Source organism: Chiloscyllium plagiosum, chromosome 2 (assembly GCF_004010195.1).
Source record: "Chiloscyllium plagiosum isolate BGI_BamShark_2017 chromosome 2, ASM401019v2, whole genome shotgun sequence".
Classification (NCBI taxonomy): domain Eukaryota; kingdom Metazoa; phylum Chordata; class Chondrichthyes; order Orectolobiformes; family Hemiscylliidae; genus Chiloscyllium; species Chiloscyllium plagiosum.
The window spans coordinates 36,890,253-36,914,102 of record NC_057711.1 but is presented as its reverse complement, the minus strand read 5'-3'; the positions used below and the strand labels follow the sequence as shown (position 1 = coordinate 36,914,102).

At 38.8% G+C, this 23,850-nt stretch overlaps 1 protein-coding gene across 9 annotated transcripts in view; it reads left to right on the top strand.

Moving 5' to 3' along the window:
- The window catches only part of fcho2 (FCH and mu domain containing endocytic adaptor 2), a 208,063-nt gene that overhangs the window by 103,605 nt on the left and 80,608 nt on the right, over positions 1-23,850 (top strand). For 5 of the 9 annotated variants that reach the window (XM_043707669.1, XM_043707650.1, XM_043707677.1 and 2 more), the window contains exons 12-18: positions 8,965-9,022; positions 9,527-9,696; positions 12,270-12,281; positions 14,066-14,090; positions 16,276-16,318; positions 18,738-18,832; positions 22,876-22,932. In XM_043707669.1, the coding sequence (XP_043563604.1) occupies positions 8,965-9,022; positions 9,527-9,696; positions 12,270-12,281; positions 14,066-14,090; positions 16,276-16,318; positions 18,738-18,832; positions 22,876-22,932 (460 nt within the window). The remainder of the gene's footprint in view (positions 1-8,964; positions 9,023-9,526; positions 9,697-12,269; positions 12,282-14,065; positions 14,091-16,275; positions 16,319-18,737; positions 18,833-22,875; positions 22,933-23,850) is intronic. The other 4 variants (XM_043707705.1, XM_043707687.1, XM_043707634.1 and 1 more) reach the window with 3 other exon arrangements.

The following is a 23,850-nucleotide window of genomic DNA, read 5'->3' as shown; positions in this document are numbered from 1 at the left end:
CACTACATCCACTGGATCTCCCTTGTCCATCTTCAGAGTTACATCCTCAAAAAATTCCAGAAGATTAGTCAGGCATGATTTCCCCTTCATAAATCCTTGCTGACTCTGACCTATCCTGTTACTACTATCCAGATGTGCCGTAATTTCATCCTTTATAATTGACTCCAGCATCTTTCCCACCACTGCGGTCAGACTAACTGGTTTATAATTTCCTGCTTTCTCTCTCCCACCTTTCTTAAAAAGTGGTATAACATTAGCCACCCTCCAATCAGCAGGAACTGATCCTGAATCTATTTGGGCACACGGTGGCACAGTGGTTAGCACTGCTGCCTCACAGCGCCAGAGACCCGGGTTCAATTCCCACCTCAGGCGACTGACTGTGTGGAGTTTGCACATTCTCCCTGTGTCTGCGTGGGTTTCCTCCCACAGTCCAAAGATGTGCAGGGTCAGGTGAATTGGCCATGCTAAATTGCCCGTAGTGTTAGGTAAGGGGTAAATGTAGGGGAATGGGTGGGTTTCGTTTCGGTGGGTCAGTGTGGACTTGTTGGGCCGAAGGGCCTGTTTCCACACTGTAATCTAATCTAATCTAATCTATCGAACTCTGGAAAATAATCACCAACGCATCCACAATTTCTAGAGCCACCTCCTTCAGTACCCTGGGATGTAGACCATCAGGCCCCAGGGACGTATCAGCCTTCAGACCTAACCGTCTCTCCAACACCAATTCCTGGCAAATATAAATTCCCTTCAGCCACTGTTACCTCTGGGAGATTGCTTGTGTCTTCCCCAGTGAACACAGATCTGAAGTACCAATTCAACTCTTCTACCATTTCTTTGTTCCCCGTAATATATTCCCCTGTTTCTGTCTTCAAGGGCCCAATTTTAGTCTTAACCATTTTTTTCCCTTTCACATACCTAAAAAAGCTTTTACTATCCTCCTTTATATTTTTGGCCAGTTTACCTCCGTACCTCATTTTTTTCTCTGCTTATTTCCTTCTTACTAATCCTCTGTTGTTCTTTAAAAGCTTCCCAGTCCTCCGTTTTCCCACTCATCTTTGCTATGTTATACTTTTTCTCTTTTGACTTTATATGTTTCTTAACTTCCCTCGTCAGCCACGGCCACCCATGCCTCCTTTATAGTCCTTTAATAGTCCTTGATAAAGGACTTATCAACTATAATGACAATAGCTTGCATTTACTTTGGGACTACTGTTTGGGGGCCTGTAGATGTCTCCCAAGAGGGTCTTTTTACCCTTAGTATTTCGATTAATATTTACCCTTAGTATTATCCTTAGTATCCACACTGACTCGACATCCCCTGACTCTCGGTCCCCCCGCGCAAGGGACTGAATATTACAGGGCCACCCGTCAGTCTGTCCTTACAATAGCACGTATAGCCTTGAATATTCATTTCCCAGGCTCTGTCTACTTGAAGCCACTTCTCAGTTATCCCCACAATATCGTAGCTGCCAATTTCCAAAAGAGCCTCAAGCTCATCCATCTTATTTCTAATACTTCGTGCATTCATACATAGTATTTTTAATTTGTTACTGCCCTCACCCTTCCTATCAACTCCTATTTCACTCAATCTTACGGCACGATCTCTTTTTGAGTTTTCTGCTTCATTGATACCGTTGTCTTTCTTGACTTCCCTTGTTCTAACTTTCCCTTCAATTTTCTTCTTAAACTTCCAGTTTGTCCCCTCCCCCCCCGCTATTTAGTTTAAACGCAGCTCTGTTGCAGTCGCAAACCTGCCTGCCAGAATGCTGGTCCTCAACCTATTAAGGTGCAAACCATCTCTTTTGTATAATTTATGTTTACCACAAAACATACCCCAGTGATCCAAGAATTTAAATCCTTGCTTCCTGCACCAGTTCCCCTGCCACACATTCAAGTCCATTATCTCCCTGTTCCTGGCCCCTCCAGCCTGAGGAACTGGAAGCAAACCGGAGATAACCACTCTGGACGTCCTGCTTTTCAGCCTTCTTCCTAGTTCTCCGAAGTCCCGCTGTAAAATGTTCCTCCTCGTCTTCCCGACATCATTTGTGCCGACAAGTACTACCACCTCTGGCTCTTCACCTTCTCCCTTGAGGATTTCCTGTATTCTGTCTGCGATGTCCTTAATCCTGGCACGAGGAAGGCAACACACCATCCGTAAATCCCACCTGTTGCCACAGAAACCCCGTTCAGTTCCTCTCACTATGGAGTCCCCTATCACCACGGCTCTGTGCGATGTCTGACTCCTCGGCTCTGCCTCCACGCCAACTTTTGATTGACAGACCTGACCGCCTCGTGGACTGGCAGTGTCATCTGTCTCTACTGTTTCCAAAAGGTTCAACTTGTTCCTGACAGGTACTTCCCCCGCGGTTTCTTGCACCTGTCTCCTCTCTGCCTTCCTCATCGTCTTCTCTCTTCTGCTCTCTTCTGGTATGGTCGGTGTAATAATCTCGCCGAAGGTCCTGTCCAGAAAGATCTTGTTCTCTCGGATGAGCCTAAGGTCCTCGAGTTCTTTCTTCACTTTCTTCAGTGCTGCGATATGCTCTGTCAGTAGCTGAACGTGCACACACTTTCCACAGATATACAAGCCAGATACACCAGAATCGTTGACCTCCCACATAATGCACGTAGCACACTGAACCAGCTGGGCAGTCATGTCTTCACCCTCTTCAACTGTGGTATAATCACTTCACTCAACCTCCTTGTCGAAGACTCCTGAGCTAAAGACTCTCTCTTCTCTCAACAGGAACTTCCCTGGACTCTCTTTTTGGGGCAAGTCTGTGGACTTTAAAGTTAGGTTAGAGGAAGTGGGTGGGAGAGAGGGCCTACTTTGTAGGGAGTCTAGAATACACCCACTCAAATAACAATCACTTACCTTCCCAACCGGCTATGTGCTCCGACTTCACTTCCGTCCAGCTCCCGCCGCTCTCTGCTGCATATTTATCCACATTTAACTTCATCTGTCATTCTTCAGCCCATGACCCGATTGGTCAAGATCTCTTTGTAATCTTAGATAACCTTCTTCACTGTCCACTATACCACTAATTTTGGTGTCATCCGCAAACTTACTAACCATCCAATTTGTTTATATAAATGACAAAGAAAAGTGGACCCAGTACAGATCCCTGTGGAACACCACTGGTCACAAGCCTCCAGTCTGAAGAACAACCCTCCACCACCGCCCTCTGTCTCTTACCTTCATGTTATGGAGAGGAAACAGGAACAAAGTACTGAGTTGGATGTTCAGCCATGACTATGTTGAATTCTGGAACAGGCTTGAAGGGCTGAGTGGCCCATTCCATCTATTTTCTATTTGCAGGGCTCAGGGTTAAAGAAGAAATTTTAGATTAGCAGAATTTTTCTTACAGAGAACTGGCAAAGATGAGAGACCAAATAGCCTCCATTGAAACTACAATCATTCTATAATTCTGGAATTTGATCTTTCAGCATTATTTCAGAGTCCTGATGCTGTGTGACTTGGAATTGAACTTGCCTGGAATGGTGTTTCTGTGGGCCTGATGGATTATTCTTTGAGTTACAGATTTGAAACATGCTGCCAAAGGAGCTTTGGTAGTTGCTGCAGTATTGGTACACACTGCATTGAAATTAACCTGAAGCACGGTATAAATGTTTAAGACTGTGAATGAGGTGCCTTTTAGGTGAACAGCTGCTTTGTTCTGGATGATGTTGAACATGAACATTTTTGGTGCTACAGTTGTTAAGGCAAGTTGGAAGTGTTCCAGAGAATTCCTGACTTGTGACTTATAGGTGGTGTGAAAGCTTTGAGAAGTCAGGTGGCTAGAAACTTACTGCAAATTCCCAACTTCTGATCAAATCAAAATAGTACCTGTTGACGCATACTACTGCATATTCTGAGGAATTGGGAAAAGTTGGGATAGATTAGGCAAGATTGACGCACCAAGCGACTCAAATATTCTTGTACACTGATCATTGAAAGCAAGCATGCAGATGTAGCAAACATTTGGGAAGGCAAATGGTATGTTGGCCTTCATTGCAAGAGGATTTGAGTACAGGAGAGGAAAAGTTTTACGAAAGCTGGGCCTTGGTGAGTCTACACCTGAAATATTACGTGGAATTCTGGATTCCTTCCCCAAGATATACTTGTCATACAGGGAGTGCTACATAGATTCACCAGACTGATTCCTTGGTATGCTGTAGTAGGTTTGTTAGATAAGGAGAGTTTGGGTTGCCTGGGACTATATTCGCTAGAGTTTAGAAGACTGTGGGCCATGCTCAATGAAATGTTAGAAACATTCTGACAGGTCTGATAGAGTGGATGCAGATTCAGAACAAGGGTTCATGGTCCCAAGAACCCATGAAATTCTCTACCACTGAAGATTGCAGAGGCAAAATCATTAAATATATTTAAGAAAGAAATATTTTTCTAGAAGTTAAAGGTGTCAGTGGTATGGGGAGAGCATTGGAGTTTGGTGTTCAGATAGAGAATCCGCAGTGATCATGTTGAATGAAAGAGTAAACTCTATGTTTCTATGGATTGAGCACACTGCAGCCACCAGCAAACACTCCACCTCTGACCAAATGATAGAAGAAAGGTTGTTGATGAATCAATTAAAATGATTGGACCTAAGAAAGTCCCTTAAGAAATCCCTGAAACATAACGTGGGGCTCCGAAATGTAGAGAAGGCAGGTTCTGTCAAGGCATTCAATGGGGCATTAGATAATTATTTAAATAGAAATGATGTGCAGCCTTATAAGGATAGGACAAGAGAATCGCACTAGGTCATGTCACTCGTTCACAGAGTTGGTGCAGGCACAATAGGCCAAATATAATGATTCCGTGGTCAAATGTTGCTTTGATGCCAGGGACAGCCACTCTCACCTCATTTCTGGAATTCAGCATGGAGTTAAGTAGTTGAGGGAGAACCCAAAATAGGTATCGATGATTGAGCTATTGGTGAGTAATACAGCTTGATAGAACTGTCAAGGACAAACTTTCATCATATTTTTGATGACTGAGAATAGACTGATTGGCCTTGATTGGATTTGTTTGGTCTTTTGTGCACATGACGTTACTGGGCAGTTTTCCAAACTTTTACATAGATACCAATGCTGTATCTGGAATAGCTTAGCTAGAGGCCTGCCTAGTTTTGGAGCATAGGTTCTTTAGCATTATGGCCACGATATTGTCAAGTCCTGTAGTGTTTTCTGAATCTGTTGAACTTGACTGTTTCTTGACATCACCTGTCATGTAACAGACAGCCTGATAGACTAGATTTCATTTGGGGATAGATGTGTTGCAAAAATAGGGAGAAGGTGAAGCTGGGAGTGCTTGGGAGAAGAGAAATTGTATTCAGTCCTGATGTGGGAGTAGGTTTGGATCTTCCTCATTGGTGAGGGACAGGGGATGAGAGAAGTCACAGGATTTCAGAATTGTTACAGCACAGAAAGACGGCATTTGGCCCATTGTGCCTGCACACTTCTATTACCTAGTGTAAATTTCCTGCCTTTTCCCCATGTTCCTGCACACCATTTGTTCCCCAAGTAATCATGAAATGCCTGTTTGAATGCCTCAGTTGAACCTGCCTCCACAACCTTTTTTGACAGGGCAGTCCATATTCTAATTACTCACTGAAAAAATCTTGAAAAAGTGTTTTCTTCTATTGCCAGGATCATAAAGGGTCTTGAAGTGCATGTGAAGAGGATCTTTCCTCTTCCCGTTGCCCTTGTTTTGCTTGCACATCACTTTAAATCTATGCCCTCTTGCTCTTTTTTTCACTTTTATGAGCAGGAACGGCTTCTACCAATCTATTCTATCCGGCCTGCTCATGACTTTGAAAGTCTCAATCAGAATTCCTTTCGGTTTTCTCTTCAGGGAGAACAACTTCTTAAACTTATCATAGCTGAATTTCTCATACCTGGAACCACTCTTATAAGTTGCTTCTATACTATTTCTAATGCATTCACTACTTTCTTATAACGTAGTACCCACAACTGTAAACTATACCACAGCTATACCACAGCTAAGTGTCTTGTACAAGTTCAACATCACCTCCCTGTTCTTGTGCTCTGTGCTTCTATTAATAAAACCGAGAACACTATGTAATTTAATTGCTGCTTTCACCACCCATCTCTTCAATGATCGTGCTCATGAGATTAGATTAGATTCTCTACAGTGTAGAAACAGGCCCTTCGGCCCAACAAGTCCACACCAATCCTCCGAAGAGTAACCCACCCAGTCCCATTTCCCTCTGACTAATACACCTAACACTACGGGCAATTTAGCATGACCAATTCACCTGACCTGCACATCTTTGGACTGTGGGAGGAAACTGGAACACCCAGAGGAAACCCACCCAGACACGGGGAGAATGTGCAAACTCCACACAGACAGTTGCCCGAGGCTGGAATCAAACCTGGGACCCTGATGCCGTGAGACAGCAGTGCTAACCACTGAGCCACCATGCTGCCCATAACAATTGGTAATGGATTCATGGTCATCATTACTCTCTTACTCAGATTTTTTTATTGAATGCAAATTCCATTATCTGCCATGGTAGGATTTGAACCTGGGTCTCCAGCACATTACCTGGGCCTCTGGATTAACAATCCAGTGGTAACACGACTATACCATCACCTGGCCTGCACCCCCTTGAGAATTGCACTCCCTATTTTATATGGTCTTTCAAGTTCATACAACCAAAATGCATCACCTCTCACTCCTCACCCTTCTTTGCATTGAACCTCATCTACCACCTATCTGCCCAGTCCTCCAACTTGTGGATGTCCTTTTGGTGTTCCACACTCTGCTTTACAGTTTACAACTCTTTCAAGTTAGTGCTATCTGCAAACTTTGAAATTGTCCACTTCATACCACAGTCCAGACCATGAATATATAACGGGAAAAGCAAGGGTCCCAATATTGACCTCGGGGAACTCCATTATAAACCTTCCTCCAGTTCCAAACTATCCATTTACCATTATTCTCTGATTCCAATTATTCAGCCAATTCTTAATATTTTGCATCCATGTAGTTTTTATGTCAGACCTTTATAATTTTCCTCACAAGCCTGTTGAGTAAAAGAAATTCCAGCTTCATTAATTCACTCTCTGCTATGGTGGGATTTGAGACCTTGTAACCTAGAGCATTTCCCTGGACGTCTGGAGTGCTGATCCAGTGAGATTGCCATGACACCACCTGCTACATTGCGTGGTAAGGTCCCAGTTGGAGGTGCGATGGTATTAGCAATTGTTTCTGATGATACTGGAGTTGGGAGGAGGTAGGTGGTGTTGGCCTTGAGGAAACACTCACAGTCCTTGACCATAAGCAATGCTATACTTTCACCTAGCCTCGGCTCTTTTCTTTCATCTGTCCAAACTACTGGGCTCCCCAAGGCATGGGAAATTTGACCATCTGTGCTTAAAAATTGAATATTTGTTAAAATGAAGGCAAGCAGCATAATTGCAAGTTGCAATACTTGAATAACCAACCTATATCCCACAGTCCAGTTAATTGTTTGCTACTTGTTCTCCTTAATTCTAATCTAGAAATATGCAGGTTTTAGTATGACCCAAACTCATTCAGTTTTGAGAATTGAAAGTAAATTCATTATCTTTGACATTTCCACATTTATTCTCTTCTGGTCACCTGTGAGTTTGTTCTGTGCCAGAAGGTTGTGCTTAATGACAGGAAAATTATCCATTTTAATAGTACAAGCAGAAATGGAGTGTGACATATATGGTAAGGAATTGGGAAGAAAAGAAATCTGGGTTGACTTTTATTATGGAAGAATTTGAGTTTAGGGGTAAGGAAGCATTGGTGAGACCATATCTGGAGTATTACGTACAGTTTTGATTTCCTCACCTGAGGATACGTATGCTTGCCTGAGAAAGGGTGCAAAGAAAGTTCACCAGACTGATTCCAGGGTTGGATGTATTGCCATATGAGGAGAGACTGAGGAGACTGTGCCTGTTTTCTCAAGAGTTTAGAAAATGAGAAGTGATCCCAATCAGCATACGAAACTCTTACAGGGCTAAACAGGGTAGCTGAGGAAAGAACGTTTTCTCTTGCCTGCTGGCGTGTCCAAGTGTCTCAGTCAGGAAATAAGACATAGGCCCTTAATGAAAAATGAGGGTGAATTTCTTCAACAGCGTTGACGAATCATTAGAGTTTTCAATCAAAGAGGGTTGCAGAGGTACAGCCATTGAGCATATTCAAGACAGAAATCAATAGATTTCTGGATATTAAAGAAAGTAATTTATACAATGTTAAAAATCACATAACACCAGGTTATAGTCCAACAGGTTTATTTGGAAGCACTAGCTTTCGGAGCGCTGCTCCTTTATCAGGTGGTTATGGAATATAAGATCATAAGACACAGAATTTATAGCAAAAGTTTACAGTGTGATGTAACTGAAATTATATATTGAAAAAGACCTAGATTGTTTGTTAAGTCTCTCATCTTTTAGAGCGAACATGTTGGTTTCAATTCTTTCATATGTAAATGGCAGAACCTTTTTAAAGTTCACTTGAGAATGTAACTAACAATTGATGTCATGTCGGCCAATATAATTAATTGATAGTGCGGCAAAATGTGTTGGAGTTCAAGATTAGCCATAATCTAGTTGAATGGCATAGCAGACTTGATCGGCTGAATAACCTACTCCTGCTCTATTTCCCATGTTCCCAGTACAGCTGACCAGGATATCATGGAAATTTGTTGCTCACCTGTTTCACAAATTATTTTAAAGCATCTTATTTTTAATTGCATAAGGAAAAAAATTGTGTACAGTAGTTTTATTGCACAGCACAGCACCTTTAACAGTTTAAATGGTACAATGTATATATTTTGTTTAATAGTATGCATACAGCTGGAAGTGCCTTTCTTGATATATATGGTTTAATTATAATAATAATTGGCAGAGTTTTAAGCTTATACAAAATTGGTTCTCATCGTTGGTTAACAATTATATCTGTTTCTCTAATAGAATATTCCAGAGGTGGATGAAGAGGGTTACTGTATCAAGCCAGAAGTGAACCAAATCAATATCCTTATGTTTGACATTAGATGTTTCAAGTTACCTTCATTTCATTAATACTTTGGGGTAATCAGTAAGGTACAAAATGGAAATAAGACAGATCATTACAGAAAATAGCTGTAATTGTTGTATTTCAGACAAACTGCTCTTTCGACTAGCTAGGTATCACAGGAATGTTAAATAAAATGAGAACTTAATTTCTCACTGGCACTTCAATTTAGTAATTAATCTTGAAATGTTAAATGTTTGGAACATAAACTATTGGAAAGTAAAAGTATGCTAACATCCTAAATTATTACATTGGATTATAGTGAAGTGCTACCAGGTGTGGAAAAGAAGTCTTCTAAACATTTAGTTGTTTGGAATTCAAAGTTAATATTCATTTCATGCCTGCACACAATTGCAAGAAGAAATTGAACATGTTTTTGTTCATTGAAATGTTAAACCTAGGCTAACATAATATCCTATTGCAATCATAAAATTGTGTTTCTCTCCCTTGACTAATGAAAACATGCCAAAGAAAACAATTTCTACTCATCAAGTGATTCAGGCTCAGAGGATGAGGAACCCAGGAAGTTCCATGTGCAAATAAAACCTGTTCAACCAAATAATGGTACTAACCACACATTGGAAGAACTGAAAGCATCCATTGGGAATATTACACTTTCTCCCTCCCCATCTGTAAGTAATATTTTCATTTTATTTGGCAATGATGATGTGAAGGAGAAAGTGAGGTCTGCAGATGCTGGAGATCAGAGCTGGAAATGTGTTGCTGGAAAAGCGCAGCAGGTCAGGCAGCATCCAGGGAACAGGAGAATCGACGTTTCGGGCATAAGAAGGGCTTCCTGAAGAAGGGCTTATGCCCAATGATGATGTGAAGCCTGTTTGGGAATTTTGGAAGTATATTAAAATACTAATTAGTTCTTAGAGGTCATTGAAAATGTGCATAAAAATGTTCAATTTATAATGTTAAATAATATTTTACTATGCTTTCATGATTGTTTCTTTTCAATAATGATTGCTTCTAGTTATTTTTGTTTTGGTGTTACACTATAGCATAATTGTTGTCACCGGTTTTGTTCATCAGAAGGCAGAGTTTCACTGTGGGTGATGGTGGTCAAAATGCAATAATCGGCTGACTTAGTCAGAATTAGTCTCCTTATTTAAAAGAAGGTTAAACCTGCATTTGAAGCAGTTCAGGGAAATTTACTAGTCTAATAGCTAGAATGTGGGTTGACTGATGAGCAATGGCTGGACAAGCTGGGCTTTTATCTGCTGGAGTTTAGAAGCATGAGAGATGACTTGATTGAAGCATACAGGATCATAAAAGGTATTGACGAAGTGCATGTGAAGAGGAGCTTTGCTCTTATTGAAGGTGTAGATCTAGGGCTCACTGTTTAAAAACATGATTTTGCCTACATAAGACAGAGGAAGAGATTTTTTTCCCCTTAACGTTTGAGAGTATTTGAAACTGGCTTCCTCAGAGGTTGGTGGAAGTAGGATCTTTAAATTCTTTCAAGATAAAGGTGGATAGATCCATAACAAAACAGGTGATTAAAGGTTATTGGGTAGGTGGGAATGTGGAGTAATCAGATCAGCCATAATCATATTGAATGGCTTGAGTGGCTTATTTCTGCTCTAAATCATATGTTTGTAAGATACATAATAAGTATATTATGTATTCCAGATAAATACATGTTTTAAATGAATCTGATAAATGCTATGACACTCCATTGTTTCTTGCTGTGAAGTATCATACCGTTGATTCATCATTAATTGAAGTTAAAGATGAAATTGGATATCTTGTGCCGAATTATATTGACTCTTTAGGGAATAAGTAGTTCAATCTGGCAAATGAGGTTGAGAGTGTGGTGCTGGAAAAGCACAGCAGGTCAGGCAGCATCTGAGGAACAGGAAAATCGATGTTTCGGGCAAAAGCCCTTCATCAGCCATTCGGCCTGATGAAGTGCTTTCACCTTCAATTCATCAATTTTCCTGCTCCTCGGATGCTGCCTGACCTGCTGTGCTTTTCCAGCACCACATTCGACTCGAATCTCCAGCAACGGCAATCCTCACTTTCACCAATCTGGTGAATGTCTAATTTGTTTTTCAATATTTGTTCAAGTTTGAATTGAATTAGGTTCTCTGAAAGCCATGTTAAGAGATGTTTCATGGTTATCATGCATCTTTCAACCCATTACTGATTCTGGCACAGCAAATCAAGAAATCCTCAAAACGTCAATTGGATTTTTGTATATCTTTCATGAGCTTCATGCCAGCTTTATATAAACCACCAAACTCTGCACTTCCAAACAGTCCTAATTTGAATACAAAAATCATGCAATTAAATTAAGACTAAGAAGATCCTCAGTTTCTGCAGAGACAAAGCACATCTTTCTAATTCTGAATAGAATTGACATTACGGGGTTGTGCAGTTTTGGGTAATTAGCTCAAGGGCATTTGTTTTATTGAGAATTGGGGCTGAAGAGTGAAAAAGGAAGCTAAAAATAATGAATTTTGATGTTAATGATGGAAGCTATGACTTTTTATTATTGATAGTAACTTTAATCTATCAAACTTAATATTGAGCAGTGTGTAATCAACACGTACAGCTTGAAGGCCAGTGCAAAAATTCACAAGATCCTGAAGATAGGTTTTCCATGAAGAACACCTTTCACTTTATTGGACTCCTTACTTGGCCTTTGGCTTATTCACCAACTTCAGTTTACCTTGCCAACTGGCTTTAGTATTCTTAACTGAAGGCTTGAAGTATAGCTGAGAACTTATAACTGTAAAAATATTTTTTATAAAATCATGGAGTCATGCAGCACAGAATCAGATCTATCATCCATGCTCACCCAGACATTCCAATCTGACCCAGTCCCATTTGCCAGCCCATATCCCCCTCAACACTTCCTATTCATATCCCCATCCAGGTACCTTTTAAAATTGTCACATTTAAAGGCATTCGCCTCCGCCTCCACCAATTCCTCTGACAGCTCATTCCATACATGCACTGTCCTCAGGTCCTTTTCAAATCTTTCCCCTATCACCTTAAACATATGTCCTCTAGTTTTGGACTCCCCCATTTTAGAAAAGTGACCTTGGCTGTTCACCCTATCTATACCCCTCATTATTCTATAAATCTCTAAGGTCAGAAATCTGCCTTTTGATATAATTATGTTACAGTGTAATTCCATAGCTGAATAATTAAACTATTCTTTTGGTTTTCATCTTTTACATGCTGACTTCAGAGGCATAGCCCGGTAAGTATGTATTTCATCTTTGAAGGGCCCTTTAGTGAGTATTTGCTTAATTGCATATATGTATGTGCATGCTTAATTTATGTTTTTTATGTTATTTATTTGTGCTTTGGTGTATGCACTAATGGGAGTTATATTTTTGAATTTTGTTATTACAACTTGCAATAACTCAAAGTTTGTGAGAAGATTTGTAGCTCGGGTGCTCGTTGCTGTGGTTCTGTTCCCCGAGCTGGAAGTTTTTGTTGCAAACGTTTCGTCCCCTGTCTAGGTGACATCCTCAGTGCTTGGGAGCCTCCAGTGAAGCGCTTCTGTGGTGTTTCCTCCGGCATTTATAGAGGCCTGTCTCTGACCCAGAGTTTGGGTTGAATTTGTGGTAAGACTGTTTGTTCTAACCTTTGCATTACTGCTTCTGCTATGAGTCCCGAGATCGGTGAGCCCATGGGTGTTCCGTTGATTTGTTCGTATATCTGGTTGTTGAATGTGAAACTATCTAGCTCTACCTCAAGGTCAAAAATTCTTCTTCCACCTCCTATGAGGAAGAAAGTTCCAAAGACTCATGACCCTTTGAGAGAAATAATTTAGTCTCATCTCTGTCTTAAATAGGTGACCCTATTTTTAAACAATGACTCCTCGTTCTAGATTCTTCCATGGAAGGTAATATCTTCTCCAAATCCACCAAATCAAGACCCCTCAGATGTGGGATTATTTGATATCACATTCCTCGTAATTTAGTCAGAGTTATTTAGTCAGCATTATATTTCTACGTGAAATGTCTCAGAAGTGATTATGCTCGGAGAGTGAGGAGCAATTAGGACATACATGTTTTAACTCGGTGGGAATCAGTAGATTTTCAAAGAATTGTTTTGCAAGTAGAGTTCAGATCAATATCTAATCCAGATAACTATCGCCAGCAAATTTCCTAATTGAAAATAAAGTTGAGTTGTTTAAGTTCCTACACACCCACTGTGAAAAAGTGACACAATTGGGGGCAAATCACATTCAGAGAAGCCATAAAGCTAAATGATGAGGGAAATAAGGAGGCATTCATGCAGAACGAAACGTTTTTCTAAGGTTTGGGTTGAAACACAATTTGGTGACTTTACAACATGTGTTTAGTCTTGCAGTAAAACCAAATTGTCTCTGACCTGGAAATGTTGGCTGTGGACAAAATTTCAGTTCAAGAACTAGCCTCAATAAAAATGTAAAAATTAGGACCCGATACCCAGCATGAGCAAAACTAATGTAGTGTACAAAATCCCATGCAAGGACTGCACAAAACACTATATAGGACAAAAGGAAGACAGCTAACGATCCGCATCCACGAACATCAACTAGCCACGAAACGACACGACCAGCTATTCCAAGTAGCCATACACGTAGATGACAAGCAACATGAATTTGACTGGGACAACACTACCATTATAGGGCAAGCGAAACAAAGAACAGCCAGGGAATTCCTAGAAGCATGGCACTCATCCACAAACTCCATCAACAAACACATCGACCTGGACCCAATATACCGGCCACTACAGCGGACAGCTGAAACTGACAACCGGAAGCGGCAGAGACAGGCCACTATAAATGCTGGAGGAAACACCACAGAAGCGCTTCACAGGAGGCTCCCAAGCACTGAGGATATCACCTAGACAGGGGACGAAACATTTGCAATAACTATTGAACTACTATTTTTGTTTGTATTGTTTTAATAATTGTATTATACATTTGGTATGAATAGAATTTGAATTGCAGTATTAATGTATTTAATTAATTTTTATTTGCCATTCCAGAATGCAATGAAAAGAAATTCATCTAGTAAGTACTAGTTGATGGGTTTCTGCTTTATGTTTTGCTCTCTCCAACTGGGAGTATAATTTGTTTGTATTCACAGACTATAGGTTGGAAAAGTTGGTATGTTTTTCCCTTTGAGAAGTGAATGCTGAGAGAAGATTTGATAAGCTATATTTATAGAGTTAGGGATAAAGTATTCTCACTTGTGAAATGATCAAGACTGAGAAGGCACAGATTTAAGGTGATTGGTAAAAGAAGAAAATATGATATTAGGAAAAACCTTTTCATGAGTGGCTGACTCTAGATTACACTGACCAAGAGTGCAGTGGAGCTATGTTCAATTGAGGCATTCAAAAGAGAATTACACTGCTATTTGAAAAGGAGCAATGTGCAAGGTTATGGAGCTAAGACAGAAGAATGACAATTAATGTGATGCTCATTTGGAGTACTGTGTAGGCATGTTGAGCCAATGATGAAATTTTGCACGTTAACAATTCTGTGCTTCCTAATTGTTATGTTGGGAAGCTAAAGAAATAAATAAATGCTAGTCAACATTTAACCCATAATGATATGGAGCATCTTGCTCTCTTTTGGAAACTACTACTTACTTTTACACTCCAGTAAGTGTATTTAATATTGTGCTTTGCTAAAATCATCTATTATTAGACGTGTGCCGGTAAAGATGTATTAAATTAACTGATTAAAGCTTGTCTGTATATTTGTACTATATGCTGTTGAGTCAAATTAACTATATTTCTGCATATTTCCTCACAGTGCCCCTTCCTCAGTTAATCTGCTATTGAAACACCCATTCATGCTTTTGTTACTCGCATTCATGCCTATTCCAATTGATATGGACAGCAGGTCAGGCAGCATCCAACGAGCAGGAGAATCGATATTTCGGGTATAAACCCTTTATCACAAAGTCCTTTCGGGTTTATGCCCGAATTGTCGATTTTCCTGCTCCTCAAATGGTGCCTGACCTGCTATCTTTTCTAACATCATACTCTTGACTCTGTCCAGCATCTGCAGTCCTCACTTTCTCCTATTCCAAATGATGCCAGGTTGACATTTTAAAATTTCTACCATTCATAAGTTTGAGGTCGTTCTGAACTCTGTTGCCTATATCCTAACTTGTACCGAGTCACATTTGCTCGTCACCCTTCACTGACTTACATTGGCTTCCAAATAAGTAGCTCCTTAATTTTAAAATTCTTATCCTTTCTTTCCAATCCAATCCTCTCTGTTTCAGGAAAATCCTCCTGCCCTGTCTCTGTACTGCTCCAAATCTGGCCTATTGAGCATCCCAGTTTTAATTGTACAACCATTGGAGGTTTTGCCTTCAATTGTTAGAATCCTAAACTTGATCATTTCTTAAAGCCTCATAAACACACTATTATTTGTCTTCTTCATTGTTTCCTGAGGTGTCTTGATGTCAAATTATGTTTGATAATGTGCTGAGGGAATGTCTTGGTATGCTGAAGGCATTATATAAATACATGTTATTGTTTTATTCTTTGGTGAGAAGCAATTAGATTAATAAGGCCAAAAAAAGTAAATATAACACTGAACTTAATATGTGGAGGAATAGAAAACGTCAGAGAGGTTTAAAGAGAAGTTTATAGTAAGTTACACTTGGATTATGTTCGGAAGAACGTAAAACAGAATGTTACTTAAATGAAGATAGATTACTTGGAAGGCCTCTGTTACAGCTGTTCATTCTGCTACTAAAGGGAACATAATAATATTTTAGTTAAAATTATAAATAATCTACAGGGGAAATTAGATTTTATTTCATGACAAGGGTTATGGTGGTCTGGAATGCACTGCTATCAAAGAAATTGTTATAACAGTAAATTTCAAAATGAAATTGGATTATCCTTGAAAAGAGCAATTTTGGAGAAAGAGCAGTGAAGTAGGATTAATTTTTAGGTCAAAGAGCTGTCATAGCCATGCTGAACTGAATAGCTGCCTTCTTCACTGCAAGTACTGTGATAGAGAATGTAGTAATTTGAAAAAATGTTTGTACTCCTGAGTAAATTTTTCTGCTATCATATACTCAAAAAGGAATACTTATAAGCTTTAGAAAAGGAATAGCACTCAACTCAAAATGCTTCAGAAAGTATCTTTGAAAACATATAAAAACCTGGTATGTTCAATGACTGGAATAACTTCAAACATTTTCCTCACTTTGTCTCCTTTCTACAAGGTGAAGAGCTGGTTCGGCCAAGATCATGTGTTCCATCACCAGAGTAAGTCAGTACGATATTAAACATATTTGTTACCTTTTCATAGAAATTTTTAATCAACCTTTTCAGACATGTTCTGGAGGAGCTGGGAGTTGAACTTAAGCCTTCTGACACAGAGGTAGGGGCATTATCAGTGCACCACAAGTGTATCAGCTTTTTGTGCATTTGGAGAGGAACATAAGGAGGGTTGGCTAAAAAGCAGTCTTATGTTAGGAATAGGTATCAGTCCTGTTCCCTGATTGATAATTGTGACCAGTGATGAAGTCCTGTTACGATCATGATTTGCAACCTGCTATATGCTTGAGATTTGACAATATATAATTTATTCCTCACTTTGTTTGGCTCAATGATAAAACCAATAGTAACTTCAAATATTTAAGTTATTTTTACTAAACAGTTGTTCCTTCAGCTGTGTTAGTGATTTTGAATGTTATAATTTAATTAATTATTAATTTCAGTAATTCTGATATTTATCACTTGCGTCAGCCAAACATTGGTGTCACCCTTATTATCCTTTCCAGCTTAAAAATGTGAATTTGAAACAGTGTTTTTCTCTCTCCATATGTGCTGCCAGACCTACTGAGTGTTTAGTTAAGATTTCCAGCATCTGCAGTATTTTGTTTTTCTTAAAATTATGCCGGACAGGAAAGAAATGTTTTTATGTCACAATTTATTAAAATATTTAGTGTATTGAAGGATTTTTTTACGTGGTGTCTTCTGATAAATAAGCTGCCCCTGGGAGAAAAGAGCAGAGATGGGCATTCCTGGGAAAGAAAGGTGGCATTGAATAAAATACAGATATAAAAACAAGACATGGTGAGAAATAAGAAGAAAAACTGAAAATGCTGTAGATATTCAGCACTTCTGACAGCATCTGTGGAGAGAGAATCGCATTGTGAATTTTACAAGACGACACCCTCCCCTTAACCAAAACGTCTATGCTGGTGACTGCCATAATTAGGTCACAGTGGAGCTTCCACCCTTTAAGAATATTATGCTGAGTACGAGAGAATTGCTGGCCAATCAGATTAACTGGCAATTCTGCAATCCCAGCAGCACTAGGATTGAGTAGTAGCAATTGCTGGGATGATTTGCAGTACATGTGGAAGAAGAATCATGGATTCTAGGTTAATGTCTGCTCGGCAGACCCAGCAAATTAGGAGTCTGTTTAATTAATAATGGGCTAAAGTGCATTGGAAAGCAGGTATGAAAATGGGGTTGAGGCCGAGATGAGATCTACTATGATCATGTTAAATGACAGAACAGCCTTTAGGAACTGACTTGCTAATGACTACTTGTAGTTCTTCTTCAGCCAGGCCCATGAATAAAGTGGAATACTCTGTCTGGGATGGTATTAAACGTTAAGTCTGGTTGGATGCAGCAAGTAGTCAATATCTAATCATACGCCTAATGTGAGCCTTGAATGTTACAGAGAATCTAAGAGGTTAGAAGACACTGGGGACCCCTTATACTGAATTTTTCTAGTAGTTATGATCTAGCCTAAGATTTCATCTTATTGCTATTACAGAAATTCTTAACTATCCAAAGTTCTAGGCATATGAAAACAAAGGGAAGAGCTACTGGAAAAACAGGTCGCAATAGCCATTGAACTGGCTTCGGCAATTTATCTGGTGTCAATTGCACCCTATTGTTAATGTGTTTTCTAAAATAAGTATTTTTTCTTAGAAAGAATGGTAAACTAACACTCAGGTCAACGCAGGTAAGAGGAGAACAATCACAACGTCATGAGTGGCTGTCCCATGGCCAAAGGCCAAAAGGATTCAGACAATTGACACAACATAAGTTAATTGTACCTAGTAATAATAGTGCTTGGGGTAGAGGAGAACTCTCAAAGACTAATTTTTATCAGGCAGACCTTGTAGGCAGATTAAAGCTGAATAGCAGGAGATGTTTGATAATGCATTTACATTTATGTTTAAAAGTGGTTCAGCTTCATTGCAGATAGATAGCAGTATGCATGGCTAAAACTGTTAAGCTTCCTGCAAGACATGAATCTCCCTCAGCCACAGGTAAAATATCAGAAATAGCAACAGCTTGAAGCCTTAAGGGTTTTTCAGTAAACCCAAGGAGGAGTAGATTACCTAACATGCCCATCCCATAAAATGTCAGACAGATCATGGTTAGGTAGTTGGAGGTTTTCAAAGATCCACCTACTAGATTTTACATACACACTCTATGAACCTGCCAACAGGGGAGCAAAATTATAGATCCATGCTGCATTCTGCAAACATTTTCAAGAAATGCTATCAATTATACAAGTGTGCATGATTAAGTTAGGAACCGAAGTTTTTATATAGGCATTAAAACAGAAATATCAAGATTAATTAACTGGAGAAAGTAATTGCTAATTATTGCAATTGTGCATTAACTTAAAGCTTTTGCTTTTGTTTAACTCATTTAGCTCCAGAAGGGTCAATAATGACCTGTTTTCACTGGATCCGTTGTTTGGACCTCCACTTGATTCCTCGTCTTCATCCACATCAACAACTTCATCAGGTGAATATTAATTTAGTTTCTGATATTGCTTAATAGTGTAAATATTTTAAATACAATAGTACTGTTTATGCCACTTTCAAGTTAGGTATGATTTTTGTGTATACATTATAATTTCCTCACTATTATTGCTATCAGTATGTAATATTAACAAATTGATACTATGAATGCATTAACCATGCTAATGTTTCGTTTCTTTGCATGGGTAGGATGCCATTAAGAAAAAGGGATAATATTGTTTCGATACTAAGTTATGTTTTCCTAAAAGTTTTTTTCTTCATTATTATTACTTTTTGTTTGATTTTGACTGTAATGGTGAGAGAATTTGCTATTTTTTTTAATGAAATGTGGAAGAGACAATGTCATTGTTAATTCTTCTCACATTTACTAAATGCCAGTAGCAAATTTGATTTTGTACAGCAAGCAGTCACTTCATTTAAATACTCAATTTTAAAGTCTTCTCTATTTAAGATGCTCAAAATATATTGTTAAAAAATCATTCTATAAAGATTGCATTTTCTCATCCAAAATATTAGTTATCTAAAAGATGAATGTTAGTGCTATTAAGAACCAGCCTTTTCAAACTTGAGCTCATTTGTTAAAACTGAGTTAAACCATTAACAATTAAGCCATTGTTAAAACAATGGGAAAAGTAACCATTGTAGAATCATATCAATAAAAGTAAACTGCTACAGAAGCTGGATCCAAAATAAAATCAGAAGAGCTGGAGAAGCTCAGAAATCTGGCAGCATCTGTGGAGGGAAAAACAGAATTAATGTTTTGAGTCCAATATGACTTCTTTGGATCTGAAGAGGTCTGGAAAATGATGGTTTTTATGCTGTTAGCAAAGAAGGATTGGAGACAGAGGAATAATTCAAGATTTGTATCTGATCATTGGTGGAATGGTGCATTTGCGGATCAACGTAGAATTCTCATTTAGTGAAACCACTCATTAAATGCTCTACTGCAATGAGTTAGGAAGGGAGTTATCATTGAAGTTTTCCAATCCCTAACCTTTCTTGCAGCTACTGTATTTGTATGGCGAGTCCAGTTTAGTTTTTGGTAACCCTTCAGGATGTTGCTAGTAGCAGATTCAATCATGGTAATACCATTGAATGTCAAGGGAAAGTAGTTTGAATGTCTCGAATTGGAAATTGTCATTGTTTTGTGTTCGAGGGGCATGAATGTTACTAAGTATTTTGACTATGATTTTTCTGTTATTTTTTTCCAGTGCTGTCACCCATTTTGGAGACCAAAATATTTTTTGGTTATTAATTTGCATCTTTAACTGAACATATTTGTGTGTCTTTACAATGTGTTGGGTAGAATGCCTGAGAGATTGTTAACATATGTTTAAATTTAAATTATTCTCATTACCGCGTGAGCATAAGGTTTTTTTTTATATTACTGCTCCACGATTTAATACATTCACAGTTGATATTGAGCTTCAACTCCACCTTCCTTCCTGTTCCACATGTCTGTTAATTCTCTGAGACAAAAGCTGTGTCTATTCCAGCCTTGTATATTTCCAGAAATGAACCATCCCCAGGCACCTTGGGTAGAGACTTCCACAGATTTATAATCCCAATAGATTCACTATTTAAGTGAAATAATTTCTCCTCATCTTAGTCCTAAAATTTTGGCCCTTTAGCCTGAGGCTGTGTCTCCACATTTTAGATTTGTTGACCAGTGAAAACAATTTCTCATCATCTATCTTAACAGCCCCCTCAAAAATGTTGTATTTCTTAATAGGAGTGCATCTCATTCTTGTAAGCAACAGAGAAATAGACCTGACTGACTCAATCTTCAGAGACCAAAACTGTGCACAATACTCCAGATGTGGTCTCACTAAAATCCTGTATAATTTAGACTTTATTCACTTACCTTCCTAGTTGCTGTTGTACCTCCATGATGACTTGCTACATTCCTTAAACACCCATGTCTCTTTGAAAGTAAATGGTTACAAGTTTAGAATCTTTTAAAACAATTCTGTTTTTTATTCTTATGACCAAAGTGAATAACTTTGCACATCCCTATATTATTGTTACCTACTCTCTTAACCTGTCTACACCTCTTTGTAGACTCTGTGTCCTTCCTATAGTTTATCTTTCCACATAGCATTGTATCATCAGCAAACTTGAGATTCATTACTTTCTGTCTTTTCATCCAAGCCAGTGATGAAAATTGTCAATATCTCTTTGTATTACTCCATTATCCACTGCCTACAAGTGCAGTGAGGTTTATGCCCACTCTGCTTCCAGCTTGTTAATACTCTAAGCACGTTCATAGCCTGTTGGCCTTGCTCAATAGAATGGAAAATACTAGAATCTATTACGAAAGCTGTGGTAAAGGATTTGCTTGAGCATTGTCAAAATGGATTTGCAATTGGGAAATTGTGCTTGACAAATGTATTGGAGTCTTTCAAGGATGTTACTAATGAAATTGATCGAGAAGTGTCAATGGGCATAATATATTTGGCATTTGATAATGTCCCACACAGGAGGTTAGCTAATAAAATTAAAGCACCTGGAGTAGGAGGTAATGTAGTGACATGATTAAAATTGGCTAATGGCCAAAAAGCAAGAGAGTAGAAATAACCAGTTCAATCCCAAGTGACTAGTGGGATACTGCACGATTGATACTTGACCTCTAGATGTTCACAATATGTATCAATGATTTGGAGGCAGGGGCTAAACTTAATATTTCTGAATTTGCACATGCTACAAAATTAGGTGGAATGTGTGTGTTGTGTATTGTAAGGAAGATGTAAAGTGGCTTGGGGGGATTCGCACAGGCTTAGTGAGTAGGAAAGAATATGCCAATTTTTTTTGTATATTCTCTCATGGGAACATGGGTGTGGCTGGATGCACAGCATTTATTGCTTGTCGCCAGTGGCGTTCAGGAACGGACTGGTAAGCTACTTTGCTGAATAGTTGCAGCTCAGGTGCTATAGGTAAGCCCACAATCCCCTTGGTGGGGGGAGGAATTCCAAGATATCCACCCTCGACAGTGAAGGAACGGTGATATACTTCCAAGTCTGGATTGTGAGTGACTAGGAAGGGATCTTGCAGGTGATCGTGCCTTGTCCTGCTGGATAGAAATGAACTTGGATTTAGAAGGTGCTCTCTAAGAATTTTTGGCAACTTTCAATAGTGCATCTCGCAGGTAGTACACATTACTGCTACTGAGTGTCAGTGTTGGAGGTAATGGATGTGGTGCTAACTAAATGGGCTGCTTTGTCCTGTATGGTTCAAGCTTCTTGAGTGCTGCTGGTGCTGCACTCCTGATTTGTGCCCAGAAGATGGTGGCCAGGCTTTGGGAGTCAGGAGATGAGTACTCTTCAAGTATTCCTAGCCTCTGATCTGCTCTCGTTGCCACTATATTGATATAATGAGTCCAGTTGAGGTTCTGGTCCACGCCAGGATTACCATGGATGAATAAACAATAGTTACAAGTAGAAGCTTAAGTTGTTGATATCAGAGGCTGCAAAAAAGATTTTAATTTTGACTTTTAGTTAGGAAGAATTTTGATAACTGTAAGTAGAAGAAACATTTACCTTTGGGAAGGCAGGACTGGAGTTTATCCATTTCAAATAAACATCTTTTATGAAGAGAATGTAGAAAACATTATATTTCAGTTTACAAACACAAAAAGTCACATTACAGGGCATGATTAAGACTGAAACTTTACATCTCTTAATGAGTAATTAAATAAATGTTTGAAAAACAGGAAAAAACAAGGGTGGTTTTGGATTACCCCAACTAATGAACATAGTGGAGTGAACTTCTGCCTCTTATGCTGTAAATGTTTTGGTTCTATATATGAAGGGCAAATGTTTGAATGTGGCACACCTCAGTCAATATTTTGTTTCACCTATGTGTTAAGAACAAGGCAGTTCTAAATGTAAACAATGCAACTTGACTTGGATGGTAAAAGCTTAAAACTTGCTTTCATACTAGATTTTAAAATTAACCATGCTGGTGGTATATTTCATCAATTACTTTTGCTTTCATCTTCCTTCTTGTTTTTCTTAACCTTTGTTCTAGCTTTTCCTTTTCTTCCAGTCAGTAACACTTCTGAGGTACACACACTGCTTGCTTCAGGTAAATAAAACAATAGTGTATTGGAAAATCGAATGGTTGAACATGTGTTTTTCTGTTGCATTATCCAGCAAAGTGGTTTTATGAAAGGAAATTGGAAACCAGGTGTTTCTATTTAAATAAGGCATCAAAACTACAATAAGCCTCGCTAGCTTTATACCTTCAAATATTTTTGAATAGCTTATTAAGGTGTCTTCAATAAAAAGCACCTGAGTAATCCCAAATAAAGTTTTCCAAATAAACCATGAATTGAGATTACTTAAAAGCTACTGCACCTGCTCTTAAAGATAATGTAAATATCTGTGATTCCACCTTGCTGATTGGCATGCATAATGTGCATACTGTGTGCTAATTGTACTATTTGTTTAAAAAAGTTGGCCTATTTCTATTTTTTAGACATTTAAATAAAGTCTGTCTAGATTCCCATATACACAGTTTGTAAATGTGATATTTCATGAATTCCAGGGCTGTGCATTATAGTTAATTGAAATAGGCATGATATTTTGTCAGACATCCTTGACAAAATATTTGACACTTCACATCTCTGCATTCTTGCAGCTAGATGGATAATTGAAGAACACACAGTTGTTTCCAGTTAATGACGTGTCAGATTTATGACATTCATGTTAATATAATTCATTCGCTATTATTAGATTGTCAGATGCTTTGAACGAAACAGAATTACAGTAGACCCTAGTTATAAATCAATTAATTGCCACAGAACTTTGCACCATATTAAAATTTAGAAACATTGCAAGGTAGAAGTGACCTATTCAGCCCCTTGTGTCAGTGCCAGCAATAAAATAAAACTGGCAGGCTCATTATACATTGCATTTATTGATCTGTGGCCCTGGAGTATAAAAAAATCAGGTGCTTACCCTTATACTTTTCAAATGCCGTACGTGTCTTTGTCACACCATC